Source organism: Phocoena sinus, chromosome 8 (assembly GCF_008692025.1).
Source record: "Phocoena sinus isolate mPhoSin1 chromosome 8, mPhoSin1.pri, whole genome shotgun sequence".
Lineage (NCBI taxonomy): Eukaryota > Metazoa > Chordata > Mammalia > Artiodactyla > Phocoenidae > Phocoena > Phocoena sinus.
Window position 1 is genome coordinate 59,356,379 of NC_045770.1, and position 21,713 is coordinate 59,378,091.

At 39.7% G+C, this 21,713-nt stretch overlaps 1 protein-coding gene across 3 annotated transcripts in view; it reads left to right on the top strand.

Moving 5' to 3' along the window:
• FCHSD2 (FCH and double SH3 domains 2) overlaps positions 1–21,713 on the top strand; it is a 309,927-nt gene that overhangs the window by 285,264 nt on the left and 2,950 nt on the right. For all 3 annotated transcript variants that reach the window (XM_032640672.1, XM_032640671.1, XM_032640673.1), the window contains 6 exons: positions 13,140–13,274; positions 18,578–18,661; positions 18,782–18,959; positions 19,245–19,465; positions 20,443–20,572; positions 20,715–20,797. In XM_032640672.1, the coding sequence (XP_032496563.1) occupies positions 13,140–13,274; positions 18,578–18,661; positions 18,782–18,959; positions 19,245–19,465; positions 20,443–20,572; positions 20,715–20,797 (831 nt within the window). The remainder of the gene's footprint in view (positions 1–13,139; positions 13,275–18,577; positions 18,662–18,781; positions 18,960–19,244; positions 19,466–20,442; positions 20,573–20,714; positions 20,798–21,713) is intronic.

Below are 21,713 nucleotides of genomic sequence, written 5' to 3' on the forward strand. Positions count from 1 at the left end.
GGGAGAGTTGCACATCTCTCAATTTAAATCAAAAGCTAGAAATGATTAAGCTTAGTGAGGAAGGCATGTTGAAAACCAAGACAGGCCAAAAGCTAGGCCTCTTGAGCCACAGTTAGCCATGTTGTGAATGCAAAGGAAAAGTTCTTGAGGGAAATTAAAAGTGCTACTCCAGTGAATACATGAATGATAAGAAAGCAAAAAAGCCTTATTGCTGGTAAAGAAGAAGTTTTAGAGGTCTGGACAGATGATCAAACCAGCCACAACATCCCCTTAAGCCAAAGCCTTAATCCAGAGCAAGGCCCTAACTCTGTTCAATTCTATGGAGGCTGAAAGAGGTGAGGAAGCTGCAGAATAAAAGTTGGAAGCGAGCAGAGGTTGGTTCATGAGGTTTAAAGAGAGAAACAGTCCCATAATATAAAAGTGCAAGGTGAAGCAGCAAGTGCTGTTGTGGAAGCTACAACAAGTTATCCAGATCTAGCTAAGACCATTAATGAAGGTGGCTGCACTAACAATAGATTTTCGGTGTAGACACAATAGCCTTATTGTGGGAAAAGATGCCATCTAGGACTTTCATAGTTAGAGAGAAGTCAATTCCTGGCTTCAGAACTTCAAAGGACAGGCTGACTCTCTCGTTAGGGGCTAATGAAGCTGATGATTTTAAGTTGAAGCCAGTGCTCATTTACCATTCTGAAAATCCTAGGGCCCTTAAGAGTTACGCTGAATCTACTCTGCTTATTCTCTGTAAATGTAACAATAAAGCCTGGATGACAGTGTATCTGTTTACAACATGGTTTTCTGAATATTTTAAGCCCACTGTTAAGATCTGCTACTCAGAAAAAAAAGATTGCTTTCAAAATATTACTGCTCATTGACAATGCACCTGGTCACCCAAGAGCTCTGATGGAGATGTACAGTGAGACCTACGTTGTTTTCATGCCTGCTAACACAATATCCCATGCCTGCTAACACAATATCCCTTCTGTAGCCCATGGATCAAGGAGTAATTTTGATGTTCAAGTCTTATGATTTAAGATATACATTTCATAAGTCTATAGTTGCCATAGATAGTGATTCCTTTGATGGATCTAGGCAAAGTAAACTGAAAACCTTTTGGAAAGGATTCACCGTTCTAGATGCTATTTAGAACATTCATGATTCATGGGAAGAGGTCAAAATTTCAGTATGAACAGGACTTTGGAAGAGGATGATTCCAACCCTCATGGATGACTTTGAGGGATTCAGGAATTCAGTGGAGGAAGTAACTGCAGATGTGGTGGAAATAGCAAGAGAACTAAAATTTAGAAGTGGAGCCTGAAGATGTGACTGAATTGCTGCAATCTCATGATAAAACTTCAATGGATAAAGAGTTGCTTCTTACAGATGAGCAAAAAAAGTGGTTTCTTGGGACTTCCCTGGTGGCACAGTGGTTAAGAATCCACCTGCCAGTGCAGGGGACACAGGTTTCAACCCTGGTCCAGGAAGGTCCCACATACCGTGGAGCATATAAGCCTGTGAGCCACAACTACTGAGCCCGTGCACCCTAGAGCCCACATGCCACAACCACTGAGCCTGCGTGCTGCAGCTACTGGAGCCCGTGTGTCTAGAGCCCCTGCTCCGCAACAAGAGAAGCCACTGCAACGAGAAGCCCACACACCGCAACGAAGAGTAGCCCCTGCTCGCCACAACTAGAGAAAGCCCATGCACAGCAATGAAGACCCAACGCAGCAAAAAAAATAAAATTAATTAAATTAAATTTTTTTTAAAAAGTGGTTTCTTGAGATGGAATCTATTCCTGGTGAAGATGTTGTAGATTGTTGATGTGACACCAAAAGATTTAGACTATTGCATGAACTTAGTTGATAAATCAGGGTTTGAGAGGTTTGCCTCCAGTTTTGAAAGAAGTTCTACTGTGGGTGAAATGCTACGAAATAGCACTGCATGCTACAGAGAAATCATTCATGAGAGGAAGAGTCAATGAATGCAGCAAACTTCAGTGCTGTCTTATTTTAAGAAACTGCCACGGCCACCCCAGCGCTCAGCAACCACCACCCTGATCGGTCAGCATCCATCAACATCGAGGCAAGACCCTCCACCAGCAAAAAGATTACGACTCGCTGAAGACTCAGATGATGGTTAGCATTTTTTGGCAATAAAGTATTTCTTAAGGTATGTAAATTTTTTTAGACATAATGGTATTGCATGCTTAATAACTACAGTATAGTGTAAACATAACTTTTATGTGCACTGGGAAACCAAAAAATTAGTTTGACTCACTTTATTGTGATAATCTCTTTACTGCGGTGGTCTGGAACCAAACCCATAATACTCCAAGGTTTGCCTATACCAGCTAGAAAAAGAGGAGAGAAGTTTGCCTCATGAAGGAAATGTCATTAAAGATAGTCCTTGAAGAATTTTAACAGGAGATAAAGAAAAGCTTCTGAGTATGAAGGAAGGAAACGAAGATGTCCCTAGTATAGTGTCTGGCAGTGAGTAGTACAGTCTGGTTGTAAGTGTTGAATAAATTGGGTATTTTTGACAACTTTCCCAAAACAGCAGCTCATCTAGAGACATGTCATCCTCTGTGAAAGGAGCATTTTGCAATCCCATTCCACTCTTTCTTTCCTCTAGTCACTCTTACGGAGCCTGTGTCTTCCCACTTTCGGCTGAGGGATATAACAATATAAATAAAGGAAAAGTGTAGGCATAAAATAGTTTAATGAAATCCCAATATTTATTTAACCTGATTTTAAATGACAGCCCTGAAATAATTTAGAGGGATTTGTATCTCTTCATACTGACAGCTGGCTGGCGAGGGGCAGGGAGCATAAATACACATTCTGAGGGCCAAATTATTTCTTCCATTATAGATGCCAACAAAAGCATTAGTCATCAGGTTTAGAATTCCCTTCCATCTGGAAAACATGGTTAATAGTACTGTTAGACATTACTAGTGTAAAGTACCCTATAGAAGATAAGTGTTTTTAAAATACAGAGTCTGTTTACCTTATAGAATAAGGATAGAACTATATTTACTCAAGTATTAACTCTTTGCCTTCTGTATTATGCTGTGGTACAGAATATAGGATTGGAAAGGAAAAAAACACAGAATATAGCAATTTTTTTTAAACGGAGAGCATCCTACTGATATAATTATTCAGTTGATGGTTAACCGGAGTCTACATACAGCTTCCTATGATTGGATTGCTGCTAGTGACCCAGTCACCCTTCTGTCACTCATCCCTCCTTTCTCTTATTTTCTTTTTTTTTTTTGCCAGTCTTAGAATTGTATTTTGGGGGGGCACAGGGTGAGGAACTTGAGAGAATCAACCCTTGCATTTAGAGCACCAGGACTTGAAAAGCCAAGTGCAGTTTTGTAAGTCAGTATTTTTTTTTTTTTTTTTTTTGCTGTACGCGGGCCTCTCACTGTTGTGGCCTTTCCCGTTGCGGAGCGCAGGCTCAGCAGCCATGGCTCACCGGCCCAGCTGCTCCGCGGCATGTGGGATCTTCCCGGACCGGGGCACGAACCCGTGTCCCCTGCATCGGCAGGCGGACTCTCAACCACTGCGCCACCAGGGAAGCCTAAGTCAGTATTTTAAATAATGCAACCTCTACCAGAATTTCTTGTTTTTTCTTCATCTCCATATTCTCGGAATAGGAATACTGATAGGCCTGTTTTAATTGTACAGCAAATGCGGGTGCAGTGCAAGTTCAAAACAAGTTTGGGAGCTGGTTTACGTGAACCTGAGTTAGTTGCTTTGCGATCAACACGGTTTTTCATTCAACAGAATCTCGTGGGGCTTCTGGCTGAAGAACTTGCCCTCGTTCCTTCACCTCCGGCCGTTCCTATCCGTCTTCTAACGTTTTTTGGTTGTTTTTTTTTTTTAAGTCTTGGTTTTGAAATCATTTCTTCTTGCCAGGCCTCTAACTGGTTCTGTCAGTGGAGGACCCCTTCTTTCTCCCACTGACGAAAACAGGCCCTGCACTGACCCTGAACCTGAGATTTGGGGGTGACCCTTCATGCTGTGCAACTCTGACCTGCCCCTACTGAGATTTGGGGTGTGGGGGTGACCCCTCCACTGCATAACTGACGTTGCCCCCACACCCAGGTTGGTCTCTGGGCCTTTCCTTCTCTTATTTTCTTGCCTTCTCTTATTCAAAAACCCATACCCAGTTTACAACCTAATTCTGAAATTATGTTAATTGTAGAGTAGAAAGAGTTATATAACTAGATAATAAAAAATTAGGAAGTACGGTAGAGAAAAAATGACAAAAGCTCCATCCTTATAACACCACTGTTAGCAACTTGATTGAATTCCTTCCTCTTTCTACTATTCCTTTATGAACATATTTATCATAATAAAGTTAATTTTGTATATTTTTATTTAACATTCCATATTGATGGTTGATCTTCATAATCATCCTTTTCATGTCTATAGTATTCCATCAGGAATGTGTTCACTTAACTGTTCTCTTTAGGTTTAATATTTAGATTGCGTCCGCATATTCTAAATAATACTCTTTAAAACATTTGTATGGGGGCTTCCCTGGTGGCGCAGTGGTTGAGAGTCTGCCTGCCGATACTGCGGACACGGGTCCATGCCCCGGTCTGGGAAGATCCCACATGCCGCAGAGCGGCTAGGCCCGTGAGCCATGGCCACTGAGCCTGCGCGTCTGGAGCCTGTGCTCCGCAACGGGAGAGGCCACAACAGTCAGAGGCCCACGTACCGCAAAAAAAAACCCCAAAAAAACACATTTGTATGCATTTTTTTTCATGTTGGGGATTTTTTCTGTAAGATATGTTCTTAGAAGTAGAACTACTGAGTCAGAGATTTTTAGTTTGAGGTTGGTTTATTTTTGTTCTTTCTGCTCTTTTTTTCCTCCTTAGATTCTCAAACTATAGCTGACAGTGTTTACATAACTTCCTTGTCTTCAGCCACTTCCCCTAACTACCATGCCAAGGCATCCGGACAATTACTCTGTTGTATAGCCTCCCTAAGTATATGAGCATTTTGCAGAGTTGCATAGAAGTAAATTCTAGGGGACTTCCTTGGTGGTCCAGTGGCTAAGGCTCTGTGCTCCCAGTTCAGGGGGCCCAGGTTTGATCCCTGGTCAGGGAACTAGATCCCACATGCATGCCACAAATAAGAGTTCACAGACCGCGACTAAGAGTTTGCATGCCGCAACTAAAGAACCTGCATGCCGCAACAAAGGTCGAAGATCCCGTGTGCCGCAACTAAGACCCAGCGCAGCCAAATAATTAAATAAATAAATATTTTTTAAAAAATCATTTTAAAAAAAATAAAAGAAAGAAGTTCTAACTCTACTCATTATAAAGACCATGTTGAATATGTGTTTGAAAGACAAGAATAAAGATTTTAAACCTTTAGGGTGCTAGTTTGGTTCCCATCTGCCTCAATAATGCTTTATAGTCCTTGCATCCAACAGGCTTTGATTTTGTAATACAAAAATCTGTTTGTTGGCTTGAGCTAAATCCCAAAGAAAGAAGCAATGGATTTTTGTAATGAAATAAATGTAAACTGTAGAAAATAATGGAACACACCTGCAACAATCTTCAATTGCTTTTATATTTACTGTATTTCCAAATGGGCAGTTGTCTTTTTATTGGACTAAACTCCATATTCAAAATGTCCACACTTTTAATGAAACTAACATTTCAAATTCCCAGTAAAATCAGTTTAATTCAATTCAGTAAGCATGTATTGAGCCTGCACTGCTCATGAGACCCTTTGCTAGGTGCTGGGAATTACCTATAATGTCTGTTGAATTGGTGTCCACAGATTGAGGGAACAACTCTCACTTACTGACAGCCAAGACCAAAGTAGGACATTGAAAAAATGTAGAGCATTTCACTTCTAAGAGAAGTGTCTCTGACTGTGTTATGTTCTTTGACTTTCTCCATAGCCATAATAACAAGTAAAGTACCTGACACAGATCCTTACATATATTACATGTTCAAAAATATTAATCTGAACCTCAAGATAAGTTGTCTACTCCAGTTCTACCAACTAGGCTTAAAATACTACCAAAAGGAGGGAATTCACATTGGTAAAGCATCTATTCTGTACCAGGTTCCATGTCAGGCACATTCATACATTATTTCAGTTAATGATCACAACCATCCTGAATGTATTTATAGATGAGAAGATAGATTTAGAAGAATTAACTGTCTCACCCAACAGTATACAGCTAGTAAGTGGAGAGAGCTGGGATTAGAACCCAGATATGCCTGCCTCTAAAGCACTGCTCTTTACTATACTTTCTTACTCTGTGGGTGACCCTTTATTCCTCTAACCTTTATCATGATTCATTTCAATTGCTGTGCATTTTTTTCTTTTAAGCATCTGGTGAATCACTGACTGACCTATTTTTATATAATTAATGGTCTTATAGCATCTTCAAATACTGTGTGGCCAGTTGTCATTAAAATTCCCAAGCTTTACTGATATTTTTAACAGTTTCACTGAGGTATAATTGACATACAATAGATTACACATATTTAAAAGTGTACAATTTGTTTTGTCTGACTTCTTTCACACAGCATGATTATTTTGAGTATCATCCATGTTGTTGCATGTATCAATAGTTCATTTCTTTTAATTGCTGGGTAGTATTCTATTGTATGAATATACCACAATTTGTTTATCCATTCACCCTGATGATGGGCATTTGAGTTGTCTGGGGCTATTACAAATAAAACTGCGATGAATGTATGTTTGGTTGGGTCATACAGAGGCTATATGTTTAACATTTTAAGAACTGTCAGGCTGTTTTCCAAACTGGTTGTACCATTTTACATTCCCTTCAATAGAGTACTAGTGTTCCAATTGTTCCACTACCTTGCCAATACTTAGTATGGTCAATCTATTTAATTTTAGATATTCTAATAGGTGTGCAGTAGTGTATCATTGTAATTTTAATTTGCATTTCACTGATAATGTTGAGCATCTTCTTTTATGCTTATTTACCATCTGTATATCTTCTTCAGTGAAGTGTCTGTTCAGATCTTTCAACCATATTTTATTAGGTTGTTTGTTTTCTTTTTATTGCATTTTGAGAGTTCCTTTTATACAAATCCTTTATCAGATAGATGATTTACATAATTTTCTCCCAGTCTGTGGCTTGTCTTCTCATTTTCTTAGCAATGCCTTTCAAAGAGCAAAAAACTTTTTTTTTTTTTTTGCGGTACGCAGGCCTCTCACTGTTGTGGCCTCTCCCATTGCGGAGCACAGGCTCCGGATGCGCAGGCTCAGCGGCCATGGCTCACGGGCCCAGCTGCTCCGCGGCATGTGGGATCCTCCCGGACCGGGGCACGAACCCGTGTCCCCTGAATCGGCAGGCGGTCTCTCGACCACTGCGCCAGCAGGGAAGCCCCCTGTGGGAGTTTTTTAAACAACAAATTCAATTTCTTTAATAGAGATAGGGTTATTCAACTTATTCTTCTTGAATGGACTTTGATCATAGGTATCTTTCAAAGAATTTGTCAATCCCATTTAAGCTGCCAAATTTATTGGCATAAAGTTGCTCATAATATTTTTTATTATTCTTTGATTGTCTGGAGAATCTGTAGTGACATCACTTCTCTTATTCCTGATATTGTTTATTTGTGTCTCCTCTTTTTTTTCCCTGATCATCCTACTAGAGGTTTATCAATTTGATGTATCTTCACAAAAAGAAAAACAGCTTTTGATTTCATTGACATTTTTACCTGTTGTTTTTCCATTTTTTATTTTATTGATTTCTGCTCTGGTTTTTATTATTTCCTTTCTTCTGATTAATTTGGATTTAATCTGCTCTTTCCTAATTTTTTAAGGTGGAAGCTAAGGTCACTGATGTGAGACTTTACTTCTTTTCCAATATAGGCATTTGGTACAAACATTTCCCTCTACATGTTGCTTAAGCGCCACCACACAAATTCAGATACACTGTGTTATTTTCATTCAGTTTTAAATATTTTCTAATTGGACTTTTAATTTCTTCTTTGTTTCATGGGTTGCTTAGAAGTATTATTGAATTTCCAAATATTTGGGAATTTTACAGATACCTTTCTATTAATGACATAATTTATTTCCATTGTGGTCAGATAACATACTTGAATCATGTTAAATTTATTGAGACTTGTTTTGCAGCCCATTATATGGTATATCTTGGTAAATGTTCCATGTGTACTTGAAAAGAATATATAATCTGCTGGTGTTAGCTGTTATGTTCTATAAATGTCAATTAAGTCAAGTGGGTTTATAGTGTTGTTCAAGTCTTCTGTATCCTTACTGATATTCTCAGTTCCCTACATGATGCCCTGTGCCTTATGAGGTTTTCTGCTCTGTTAAGAGGGAATAGGAAATATTCCCAGACCTATGTGAATGCTGAGGATTGTTCCCTCTAATCCTTTGGGTGGTTCTGTTGCTGGCTTCAGGTAGTTCTTGACATATATGTGCTGATCAGTACTTAGCTGAAGACTTGAGGGAGACCTCTGCAGATTTCCAGAGTTCTCTCTATGCATTTCTTCATTACTCTACCCAGCAAACTCTAGCCACTTTGACCTTCCTGAATTCCCAGTTCCATATCCTCAATTCAGGGAGACCACCATCCTTTTCTTGGGTTCCCTCCTGCTATATCTCAGCTTGGAAACTTTTTTCATACAGTAAGTTGGGGAAATTGTTTCCCATCCACCAAGGATCACTAACTTTCATCACATGATGTCCAGTGTCTTGAAAACTGTTCTTTCATATATTTTGAACAGTTTTTTAGTTGTTTCTGGAAGGAGTTTAAATCTGGTCCCTAATATTATTCCATCTTGCCTGGAAACAGAAATCCATTTTGCTGATATTTTCAACATCATTTTTTATAATATACTTGTGTTGTGTCTGGAATGATGTTCACTGTGCTGACTTTTCTGTCTAGATGGAATTCAGAGGCTCTGCTGGCCAGTTATAGGGAGCTGCCTTCCTCTGTGCTGGATGTCACCAGATTTTTTTAATCTATATTCTCCTTTTCTCATAAAAACAATAATGATGTATTAAGTACCTCCTATGTACCAAGCATATGTTAAGGGTTTAAGTATTGCCTCACTTAATCCTTATTATAACCTTGTTAAGAAGTAATTGTCTTCATTATAGAGATGAGGTCATTGAAGTTGAGAAGTCAAATAATTTGCCCAAGGTCATATAGCAAGTAAGTGGCATAGTCAGCATTCAAACCCAAGTCTGTCAGATCCAGGGACCATAAAGCTGATGAAGCCCTTCAGAGATAATTTTGCTGAATACAGGAGGTCAGCTACTAAAACCAACTTGGAAAAGTTCTTTTCTGCCCTTGCAATAAGAGTAAGCATTTTATAACATCTAAGAAAGGAAAAATATTAATACAGCTAGAAAGAATAGTTTTGATTAAAATTCTGTCAGATGACAGGAAGGAAAAGGGATGTGAGCAGTTGTTAAGAAACAGGAAGAATGTGATTTTAGAAATGCTGGGTCAAGAAGGCATTGCAACAGCTAAGTTACAGAGGGTGGAAGAGGAAAAAGGAAGAAATTGTCCTGAGATGACATACTTTGGAAAGCTGCTAGAGCAATGCAAAAGCATGTGGCAGTGACCCCTATTGCTGTCACTGCAACCTTTCAGTCCCTTCCGTGAGAATCAAAAAATGAACTCAAAATGAAGGAGAAAGAAAGGAACGTTTAGTATCAAACAACGTTGCCAAAATGAAATGTATTGGATTGATTCCCAGTGCCAAAGCACAGTACATACTAACGTTCCTTATGCTATATTTTTGGAAACATGTTCTACCCACATTGGCTTGAATTTTAGTTTTTATAGATGTATGAGTATTTTGTTTTGTTTTTTGTAATGTCTATAACCTTTACTAGAATATAAAGGCAATGTCTTCCAAGTATATATAAATATGTTTAAGTTAGTTTTACGGCAGTTTCCTGCATGTGAACCTCATCTTTTATATGACATCATATTGGAAAATAATAGAATCATAAGCCTGAGATAATTTGAAAGGTCAAGATTTGAGTCTATTTTGTCATTGATCTGACTGACCATACATGAATATTTGTAAGATAAGGCATGTGAGGCACTCAGCTGTGGAGAATTTTCAGTAATAGTTATAAATGAGACTACTACAGGGGCTTTGAAATGGAGGCAATAAATGTGACAAGAAATATGTACTATTTATTCTTCAGGAACCCTCTCCTTCACCCAGTTCTTTAGAATTTTATTAGGTAAATAGCAGGTGAAGAGAGTCTTTTAAAATGTCAGTGATAATTACACAAGAGAAATCACATTAACTCAATGAAGAGTAGAACTTGACATTATAGGCAACTTATACTTTTTGACTCATTGAATCTCAGGAAATCTCTGACCTTCTTCTCAGTTCACCCTTTCCATATTCACAGGGCCCTCTGTGCACTTAGCATTTGGTTGTGCTCATTTCCCACTCTAGGTTGTGAACTCCTGCAATGCAGACAGCATCCTTCATTTCATATCTAAGAGCCTAGTTTAGTGTTCAGCATATAGTAGGTATTTGGTATTCTAATTAATTGTTCTACTGTAAGGCCCAGTTCTGACTCTCCATTCCTTATATCCTTAATGTGTAAGCATTAGTGCCTTTGCATGTTTAAACATAGGGAAAAGTAGCCAAATAAGTGTTTATATGTAGCTAGAAGCCAAGAAACCTTTGAGCCTATTCTGTTTCTTCTTTATTGGATTTTTAATCTAAAAAGTAAAACAGGGGCTTCCCTGGTGGCACAGTGGTTAAGAATCCCCCTGCCAGTGCAGGGGACACAGGTTCGACCCCTGGTCCAGGAAGATTCCACATGCCTCAGAGCAACTAAGCCCGTGCGCCACAAATACTGAGCCTGTGCTCTAGAGCCCGTGAGCCACAACTACTGAGCCCATGTGCTACAACTACTGAAGCCCACGCACCTAGAGCCCATGCTCTGCCACAAGAGAAGCCACCTTAATGAGAGGCCTGCGCACCGCAATGAAGAGTAGCCCCCGCTCGCTTCAACTAAAAGAAAGCCAGCACACAGCATTGAAGACCCAACACAGTCAAAAATAAATAAATAAATAAATTTATTTTAAAAAAATAAAAAGTAAAACATGCCTATTCTAATAGTTTATAGTTCAGAGGTATATAAAAAAACAAGCCAATCTCCTCTGTTCTCCAGTCTTTATTCTTCTTACTTTGCCCACCTCTGTTAGATATTTATGCTCATATAAATATTATTTGTATTTTAATATAATGGACAATACTCAAATACATTTTTTACACTCAATTCGATTTTAATTAATATATGCCTTTTAGCTATGATGGGTAATATACATTGAAACTGGGTTAAATTATTTTCCTGTGCTACATTTCAAAAGGAACTGTGCCCTTTTCTGTGGCAAAATATACATAACATAAACTTTACCATTTAAACCATTTTTAAATATAAAGTTCAGTGACATTAAGTACATTCACATTTTTGTGCAACCATAACTATCATCCATCTCCAGAACTCTTTTCATCTTGCAAAAGTGAAGCTCTATACCAATTAAACAATAACTCCCCTGGGGCTTCCCTGGTGGCACAGTGGTTGAGAATCCGCCTGCCAATGCAGGGGTCATGGGTTCAAGCCCTGGTCCAGGAAGATCCCACATACCGCGGAGCAACTAAGCCTGTGCACCACAACCACTGAGCCTGCGCTCTTAAAGCCCATGAGCCACAACTACTGAGCCCATGTGCCACAACTACTGAAGCCCGTGCACCTAGATCCCGTGCTCCACAACAAGAGAAGCCACAGCACTGAGAAGCCCACACACCGCAAAGAAGAGTAGCCCCCATTCGCCGCAACTAGAGAAAGCCCGTGTGTGCAACAAAGACCCAACACAGCCATAAATAAATATAAATAAAAAATTTAAAAATAACTCCCCTGTCCCCCAACCCCTAAATCCATGACAACCAACATTCTACTTTCTGTCTCTATAAATTTGACTACTTCAGGTATTTCATATAAGTAGAGTCATACAGTATTTATCTTTTTTGTGACTGGCTTATTTCACTTAATATTAATGTCCTTGGGTTCATCTGTTGTAGCATGTGTCAGAATGTCCTTCCTTATTAAGGCTGAATAATATTCTGTTGTCATATACCACATTTTGTTCATCCCCTCATCTCAGTGGATGCTTGGGTTGCTTCTACCTTTTGGCTATTCTGAATAATGCTGCTATGAAGATTGGTAATCAAATATCTGTTCATGTTCCTGCTTTCAGACTCTTTGGGGAGGAAGGATTGAAAGAATAGAATAGAAATTAAAATTGAAAAGAATTGAAAGAATAGAAGTGAAATTGCTGGATTATATGGTAATTCTGTGTTAAACTTTTTGAGAAACCATCATACCATTTTCCAAAGCAGCTACACATTTTACGTTCCTACCAGCCATGCACGAGTGTTCCAGTTTCTCCACATCCTTACCAACACTTAATTCCTCGTTTTTTTATAATAGCCATCCTAATGGGTGTGAAGTGGTATCTCATTGTGGTTTTGATTTGCATTTCCCTAATGATTAGTGATGTTGAGCATCTTTTCATATGCTTGTTGGCCACTTGTATATCTTCTTTGAAGAAATGTCTTTTCAAGTCATTTGTCCATTTTTGTTTATTTATTTTTTGGCTGTGTTGGGTCTTCGTTTCTGTGCGAGGGCTTTCTCTAGTTGCAGCAAGCGGGGGCCACTCTTCATAGCAGTGCGTGGGCCTCTCACTATCGCAGCCTCTCGTTGCGGATCACAGGCTCCAGACGCGCAGGCTCAGCGGCCATGGCTCACGGGCCTAGCCGCTCCGCGGCATGTGGGATCTTCCCTGTCCGGGGCATGAACCCGTGTCCCCTGCCTTAGTAGGCGGACTCTCAACCACTGCGCCACCAGGGAAGCCCGACTCTTGGTTTTAAAAATAAAAAAAAAAATACTCTGTCCTTTCATAACATGAAAAATGCAAGTGAGAACAGAACAGATACTTTTCTTTGTGCAGTTGAATAAGTAAATTAACATTTTGAAACAATCAGGTTTTAAGTGTTTTTCCTGCTTTCATCCATTTTCTTGAAGTAAGCAAGCTAGCCAATGGCTTCTGATTTTTCCTAGCTTAATGCAGATACCGAAAGAGAAGAAGGAGAAGAGTTTGAAGACAACATGGATGTTTTTGATGACAGCAGTTCCAGCCCTTCTGGCACCTTAAGAAATTATCCACTCACCTGCAAAGTTGTTTATTCCTATAAGGTTTGTATTTCTCTAACATACTTCTCATATTAAATTGTGACAACTCTGAAGATACAAGTAACTGTATCTACCCAGCCTCTTATACTGTACTTATCATAAAATTGGTGTTCAGTTCATGTTAGAGGCAACATAATGGGAAAGAGTCCAGGCTCTGACGTCAGACTGCCTCGGTTAAAATCCTGTCTCTGACATTTACGATCTACATAACTACGCTAGTCCCTTGGTCTCTGTGAGCCTCGGTTTTCTTATCTATATTATGGGGATAATATTATAGGGCTAGTTTGAAGACTAAATGAGATGCCACTTTTATAGCAAAGCATTTAGCAAAGTGCCTGACATCTAGTAAATTTTCTGTAAATAGAACTCTTACCCTTATCAATTGCCTGACACAAGACCCTCCGTTACGATAGTTCTCAAAATTGATATTAAAATAAAATTGCTTGACAGAGCAGTTTTGTTAAACTTTACCTTTCCTAACCTTAATATAACCACCTCTTGTTTCCAGGTTAAGCAAGGGTCTGGATAAATAGATTCCTGAACTTCCAAACCTGATTTGGTATAATAGTTCTTAATCTCTCTCACCCCTTCCCTGCTTTCCCATTAGCTTTTTACTCAAAGTAAATTGAGTTTCAGTTCCCCGGTTCCTCTCTTTTCCTTACTCCCTTCATCAATCACTAGCCAGTTCTGTTGAGTCCACCTCCAAAACATATCCTGAATCCATTCACATTTCGCATCTTGGTCTAGGCCATTGCTTTGATTACTGTAAAAGAAAAAAACCCTAATAATTGGTATCCCTTCTTCATACTTGTCTACCAACATACTTGTCTACCACTTTCCACTCTGCAGCCAGAATTATCTTTAATACATATAGGAGGTTATTTTATTCCCCTGCCTAAAACCCTTTATAAGCTTTCCATCACACAAAGAAAAATAAACTCTTCACAGGGCCTATAATGTCCAGATTGATCTGGCCCCTGCAAATCTCCTTAGCTTCATGTCAGACCAACCCACCCAGCCCATGCACTACATGTTAGCAACTCTGGCTGCCTTTCAGTCTTCAAAAGCACTACGCACCTCTCTGACTTGACAGCTTTGCCCTTGCTGCTCCCCTACCTGGAACTGTCTTTTCCCAAATCTTGGTTGGCTGCCCACTGCTCTTCATATAGGCTCAGCTCAAATACTGCCTCCTCAGGTTTCCCCTGACCACCTAAATGCATAGCCAACTCCCCAGTCACAACTCTATCCCATTGCCCTTTTGTCCTCATTTATTTACTATATAGCACCTATCACCAACCAAACTGAATCTTGTTTGTTTTCATACTTCTTTATCTGACTCTCCACTAAAGGTCCATGAAGGCAGAAACCTTGTCTATGTCTGTGTACCTTGTTTATGTGTCTTCAGCACCTAGGACAGTGCCTGGCACATAGTGGGTCCTCAGGAAATAATTGTGGAATGAATAAATGAATGATGTAAGGAAGGCATGAACAAATGAATCCCTTTCATTTTAATGAATGGCACTAATTTTAATGAATTCCTTTCATGTTAATGCCATGCTTAAGGGACAACAGCAGAGGAAGGGTCTGAGGAGAATCTAAATCATACATGGGACAGTCTCACTCCTACCACCACCATCCCTGGAGAGCCAAAAGCTGATATTATTTACTCCTCAATATCAGTGATTACCAGACTTTTTTTCATTTAACATCCTTTTATTATATATTTAAGTTAACAATACTTCCTCTTTTCTAAAAGGGTTGGGATTTTTTTTTTCCCAATGTAAACTGTCTTGATAACCTTTTGAAAATTTGAAGTCATCTTCCGAGATACTTGTAAGGTGTTTTAAAATATTATAAAACTTGGTTGGGATTGTTTCCCTATCTTCCGTCTCAGTATTATATTTACTTTGAAGTTCCAGAATTAAAATTTAAGGTCCTTAAACAGAGAGGGTCCTGGGTATCTGAGTGATTATTACATCTGAGGAATTTTACAGATGAGGTAGCATTTCAGTGGGGTCATGAATAAGATCTTTCTAGTTACAGTGATAAGGTAGGGAAGGGAAAGAGCCTTATAAGCAAACAGCAGATACAGAGACACAGTTTGATGAGATAATAGGGTGTTCAGGAAATGTTAAACTCAGTGTTGTGTGAGCATCAAGTGTGGGAAATAGAGCAGCTGGAAGTAAAGATGTCAGATAGACCTGTAGATCAGACTGAGTTTGGCTTTTATCCTGGCTGAAGGAAGCCATTGGGTGTCCTAAAATCAGACTAGGCTTTTAAATAAGGTAACCCTGGTCATGGTATAGATATTCCAGAGAGGGTAGATTAGAGTGGAGTTAGTCTCTATAAGCCTAGTTGTGATTCCTATGGTCCAGACCAGCAAAGAAGGCCTAAGTTAATCTGGTGAGAACAAAGAAAAGCTAAATTTAAGGAGTAGTTTCAAAAGCCTTAAAAATGCTCATAACTTTGACCCTACTACTTACTATATATCCTAAGAAAGTGACCCACAATATAGAAAAACATTCTGGATACAAAATGCTCTTTCATCATAGTACTACTTTATAATAGCAAAGTTGGCAGTCCAATAAGGAAATAGTTAAGTAAATTAACCATTCATATAATGTAACCATAACAAAATTTTATGAAGATAATTGAAAATTATATTAGAGTTTTTTATGTAAGAAGAAATATGTCCAAAAAGTAAGATACCAAATTGTATTACGTTAAGGTCTTAATTATACATATTTCTAGCTTTTCTACAGTGAACATGTATAACTTTTGTAATCAGGAAAAATCATTGTTTTAAAAGAAAACAGGAAATTTAGAGAGATGGTGGTGGGAATGGAGGGCATGGCTGCTTCTGGGGTCCTGGCTGCCACTGCATATTAGGACTTCATGAGGTAGTGTGAGACCACGTGTTTATTTAATAACTATTTACTGACTACTTGCTGTCTTTAGTTGGGATAAGTGAGAAGAATTACATTCCCTGCCTTAAGTAAGTCATTCTAATAGGAAGCGCACAAGTGCAAACAACTAACTTGAGTGCCACAGTAGTCAGTGTTAGAGGGATGCTCAAAGCCTTCTAAGAATAAAAGGAGGAAAAAGCAGCCAGCTCATTGTGGGTGGTCTTGGAAAACATATAAGCTTGGCATCAAATCATGAGTAATAATAATAGCTACCATTTATGAAGTCCTGTGTGCCCCGTATTGTACATATATATATATATATTTTTCTAATCTCTTCAATAACCCTATAAGGAAGATATTATCAACCAACCCATTAATTCAACAAATATCAGTACGTGAGCACCTTCCATGTACCATGCTGTGCTCTTTTCTAGGCTTGGGGATATAGCATTGATGAACACAGATAAAAATCTCTGCCCTCGTGGAGCTTACATTGTAATAGGAATAAAAAAGAAAACTGAGGCTCTAAAAGGTCTTATGGTCACTTGCCTGTAGAAACAGACTGAAGCTGGACTTGAACTCACAGTAATCTAAATCTAGTCACCAGATGGGAAAGAGGGAGCAGGGCCTGCTGGAAAGAAGGAACAGCCTGATAAAAGCATAGAGGCAATAAAGAACGTGGTATGTTCAGAGAATAGGGAATAGTTTGCTGGGGCCAAAGCATCAAGAGACCACAGGGTTTTGAGTGTCATGCAAAGGACCTGACCTTGTCAAGTGGAAGAATTGGTCACTGCTTGGGTATGGTATGATCAAGCTAGTGTCTGCTTATATAACAATGTTGGACAACTTGCGTGGACCTTCATGACTTTTTTTTTACAAGGGCAGCATTGTATTTAAAGGTGTTCTTAACCCTCCTGCTTTGCTATCACACACACTGAAATCTGGTTGTGTTGGATAACTTTTTAAGTTTTGCCACAGAATTTGTTATGTAGGTGCCTTTTGCTGGTATATTCAAGGCATAGTGTGGTTTCAGATTAGTGAAAAAATTCCATTGGAGGGGGTTGGTGGTGGTGGTGGGATGAATTGGGAGATTGGGATTGACAGATATACACTAATATGTATAAAATAGATAACTAATAAGAACCTGCTGTATAAAAATTAATTAAATTAAATTTTTAAAAGATTCTATTGGAAAAGCTATCAAAATTCAGTGAGCTTTTTTTTCCCTCATATTTTAAGATCAGAGGTAATCTACTTAAAATTCTGTCCTGGAGTATTTCTGTGATTGGTCAGCCATTTTCAATACCATTTTTCTGTCTCAAGTAGCTATTATAGCAATGTCCAGAATCTGGGTTTGATGAAATGTACATGAAATAGGAAATGAGTCTTTGGAAATGAGCCTTGCCTTACTTTTGCTTGTGTAATTTGGAGATATTTTACACTTTGAGACTGTGATATCTGAAAAACTATATGGTCTAAAGCAGTAGTTTTAACTAATCTTGGGACTTGGGGAAAGCTTTTAAGGCTGTTCACTAAGAGCCAGAAGATGTCCACAGACCCCTCCTGTTACATGTGACAGGCAAGTCTCTTTATGAAACAAAGTCACAAAGTCTCTCTCTACAACCCCCCTGCAGAGTCCCTGAGAGCTTGCTCTCAGATTCTACTGCCTCAGGGGTAGTATTTAGGTGTCTGGTGCTAGTGGACTCCTGCTGTTAGGGATTTAAAAAAAAAACAACACCACAGCAACTTCTGCAGAAGCACACAAGTGGATCAGCCTAGTTTCTACAGTTAAGTTGGAGCATCAGTCATTTCTCTCCTACAATTTTCTTCTCTTGGCCACTGTTTTACGGTGATTCCAGACAAATTCCAGGCACTGGTCAAGCTATCAGTCAATCCATGTACATAGCTCTTTGCATTTTCACAGCCTGCACCTCCATGGTAGCCCTCTGGTATAGTTCTAATTCATGGCTTTCTCCTTTGCTTGTGCTTCCCAAATCATCATGGTTCTGTGCTTATTCATCCCATACTAACTCCCCCATCTTCCCGAGAATGGCAGGATTGTCATTTTGAAGAAATGGAGGCATCAAGAAGTTGAGTAACTTACCAATAGATACATAAGCTGGAGCTAGAACCCAGGTCCTCTACTTCCAGCGGAGTGCTGTGTTCACTGAACCTGATTGCCTCTTGAGGATTCCGTTTCTCCAGTTTTTGTTGTGGCTTTATTTTGTTTAGTTTTTTAAAGTAAAACTTCACCTCATTATGATAGTTTTACAACACTCAAATTTTTATGTTCAATACGTTTTTCAAAATCATTTTGATCCCCAGTTTTTGTTATGATCAGTTCACATCTGCTCTTTATCTAACCTTTTTAATTTTGTCCATGACCATCCTACATTGCAGGCTTCTCAACCAGATGAGTTGACCATTGAGGAACATGAGGTGTTAGAAGTGATTGAAGATGGAGATATGGAAGACTGGGTAAAGGTATATTCCTTTGCTCATATCGCCCCTTCTTGTGACATTTTCAGGAGTTTGTTTTGGTTCTTGTTGTACCCTGTCCAAATTGTGTGTGCAAACCTGTTTTGTCACATGTCTTTTACTCAGGCTCGAAATAAAGTCGGCCAAGTGGGTTATGTACCAGAAAAGTACCTACAGTTTCCCACCTCGAACAGTCTGCTGAGCATGCTGCAGTCCTTGGCTGCTTTGGACAGTCGGTCACACACATCCAGCAATTCCACGGAGGCCGAACTCGTTTCAGGCAGCCTCAACGGAGATGCCAGTGGTAAAGACTGAAACAAGGCACTCTTTATTTGGTCACATTTGGCCTAAACTGTATTACCCTGGAGTCAGCCTTCAGTAGGTTAAAAAGCACAACTTTATTCCTTTTCTGTAATATGTTTATTTGGTCACGTTTATCCTGTACAGTAGAACCCTAAAGTTGATCTTCAGTGAGTACAGAATTATAGCTGTACGATGGCCTTTTAGTTGTCACTTGTGCATGGGGTGGCTGCAAAAGTAACCTGGTTGTCGGTGTTCTTACTGCATTTTTCTCTCTCTTGCTACCTAGTCTGTTTTGTGAAAGCACTTTATGACTACGAGGGCCAGACAGATGATGAATTATCTTTTCCTGAGGGAGCAATCATCCGAATCTTGAACAAAGAAAACCAGGATGATGATGGCTTCTGGGAAGGGGAATTCAATGGGCGGATTGGAGTTTTCCCGTCAGTGCTAGTGGAAGAACTTTCAGCCTCAGAAAATGGTGACACTCCATGGATGCGAGAGATTCAGGTGCACAACAGGGGGAGAAAGCTGGATTAAAAGATGTTTAAAGAAAATGACTCCCAAGGAGTCTGTTGACCCACGCAAAAGTGGGCTGTGGTCTTGGCCTCACCCTCACCACTCCAATCCTTGGTTGCTGGGTTTCTGCAAAACTGAATTTGGGAAGCAGAGACTTGTCAGTCAGGCTCTTGTGCAATGGCTGTATGACAGCTCACTTCTCCCACATTCTGTTCTCTGAATTGGGGAACGAAAATACTAAATTGTGTGTGACATACAAAAGAATGGTTTGGTAGAGAGAGAGAGAAACCAGAGAGGGAATGTATTGTCTCTGTGGTTAGTTTATGCAGTAAAAATATTAGCTTGCTCTTTTTCTCCCTCACACTGTCAGAGCCTCCCTGCCCAGCCCAGGTCCTACTAGTCCTTTTCAGAGAACTGATGAGCCTGCCAGAGCTCCATAGGCTTAGCTCAATCATAGCAAACCTTGTCTTTATGGGAAACTTCTAATTCGGATCAGTCACAGCAGGCCTGGCAGGTCCAGGACCATAAGGAACATGTCTGTCCATCTTACTTGTGTGGTATTGTGACCACTTAGCGTGACATTTACAGAACCTGGGGGAGTCAGAAACTCAGCCAATTATTTTATCTTCACTGAAAAATACAACTTGTCCCTTTTTTTGTTCTTCACTGAACTAATTTGGTATGTTTTCAATAGAACTCTCGAGAATGGTTTGACTTGGTAACTGTTTAAGATAAACTAAAATCAGTAGTATAATGAGATCTGTGGAAGGAAAAAGTTAAATGCAACACAAAACTGGGGGTTGGGGTGGTTATTCTAGGCTCATTTGCTTCTAATGAGGCTGACCAAGAAAGTTAATAATCATAACTTAGCTCCAAAGAAAAGTAATTTGCCAGGAGTAGTCAGAGAAGCCTGCTGGTCTCTCCTTCCTCAAGTGAGCACTTCCTAACCTCTCTTCCCTTTGCTGCAGATCTCTCCCTCCCCCAAGCTGCCCGGCTCCCTGCCTCCACTGCCACTGTATGACCAGCCTCCTAGTAGCCCTTACCCCAGCCCAGATAAGAGGAGCTCCCAGTACTTCCCCCGCTCTCCTTCAGCAAATGGTAAGGGTTCTCCTGGGCATGGGTCTACATACACTTTCATTCAGAAATCCATACGTTCACCTGAAGAGCAAACAGATCTGCATTAGCATTTTTATTGCTCAACAACACAAATAAATTGAGCTTCTTTGATTCCCTCCCTTAGAAAACAGCTTCCATGCCGAATCGCCAGGATTCTCACAGGCATCCAGACATACTTCTGAGACCTCATATGGGAAACTACGACCTGTAAGTCTCTTATCTGGCAGGGTTATAGAATGCGTAGTTTCTCCAAATTGAAAGTTAGAAATTAATGTATCTCCATGACCCCTGTGTTGTTACTAATTCCCTCCATGCCAGGGTAAGATGGAGTTGGGAAGTTAAAAGGAGCTCTGGAAAAGGAAGGCTATAAAAATGAACACATCTTGGAAGGTCTAGCTTACACTGGTGCTTTCCTCACTGAGCCATGGAGAGATTGCAAGGTGACAGCTATGAAAGTGTATTTAAATTATAACAAGCTCTGAGAGCATTAAAGTGGTCTAATTGTGAAACAGAAGCATTTTTTTTTCCAGCAGGCATTTTATGATAACCTATTTTCCAGGCCTCTAATTGCCTCTTTGACGGACACTGAAATGAAATAAGATACATGCATTTTGAGGTTTGAGAGCTTCTATTCTCGAAGGAATCTGTTCTTACAAATAATCACCTCTACTCGCCCCTCACTGACTCCACCCCACCACCTCACTGTGAAACAGCTCTTCCAAGGTCGTAACTTTCGCAGGCTAATCTAGTGCATATTTGCAATTTTATTTTCCTAGACCCCCTTATCAGCATTTGACACAGTTCTCTGAACCACTCACTACCTTTGGCTTTGTTCATTCAGCAGATATTGAGTGCCTTGTTAAGGACTTGGTTCTTGATCCTAAAAGTTTAGGAAGCTATTGTAAGATTGTAAGCAGGACAGTGATATGACCAGTTGTGCATTTTTAAAACACCATTATGGCAGCTAAGTGGAGGATGAATGGAAGGTGATAGAATGGACACAGGGAGCCGTTAGGAGGCTGGAGCAGTGGTCCAAGCAAGAGGGGACAGTAGTGTGGACTAGCGGGTAAGAGCGTGAATGGAGAGAAGTGGACCTGTTTGTTCTACCACACTTTCCTGGTCT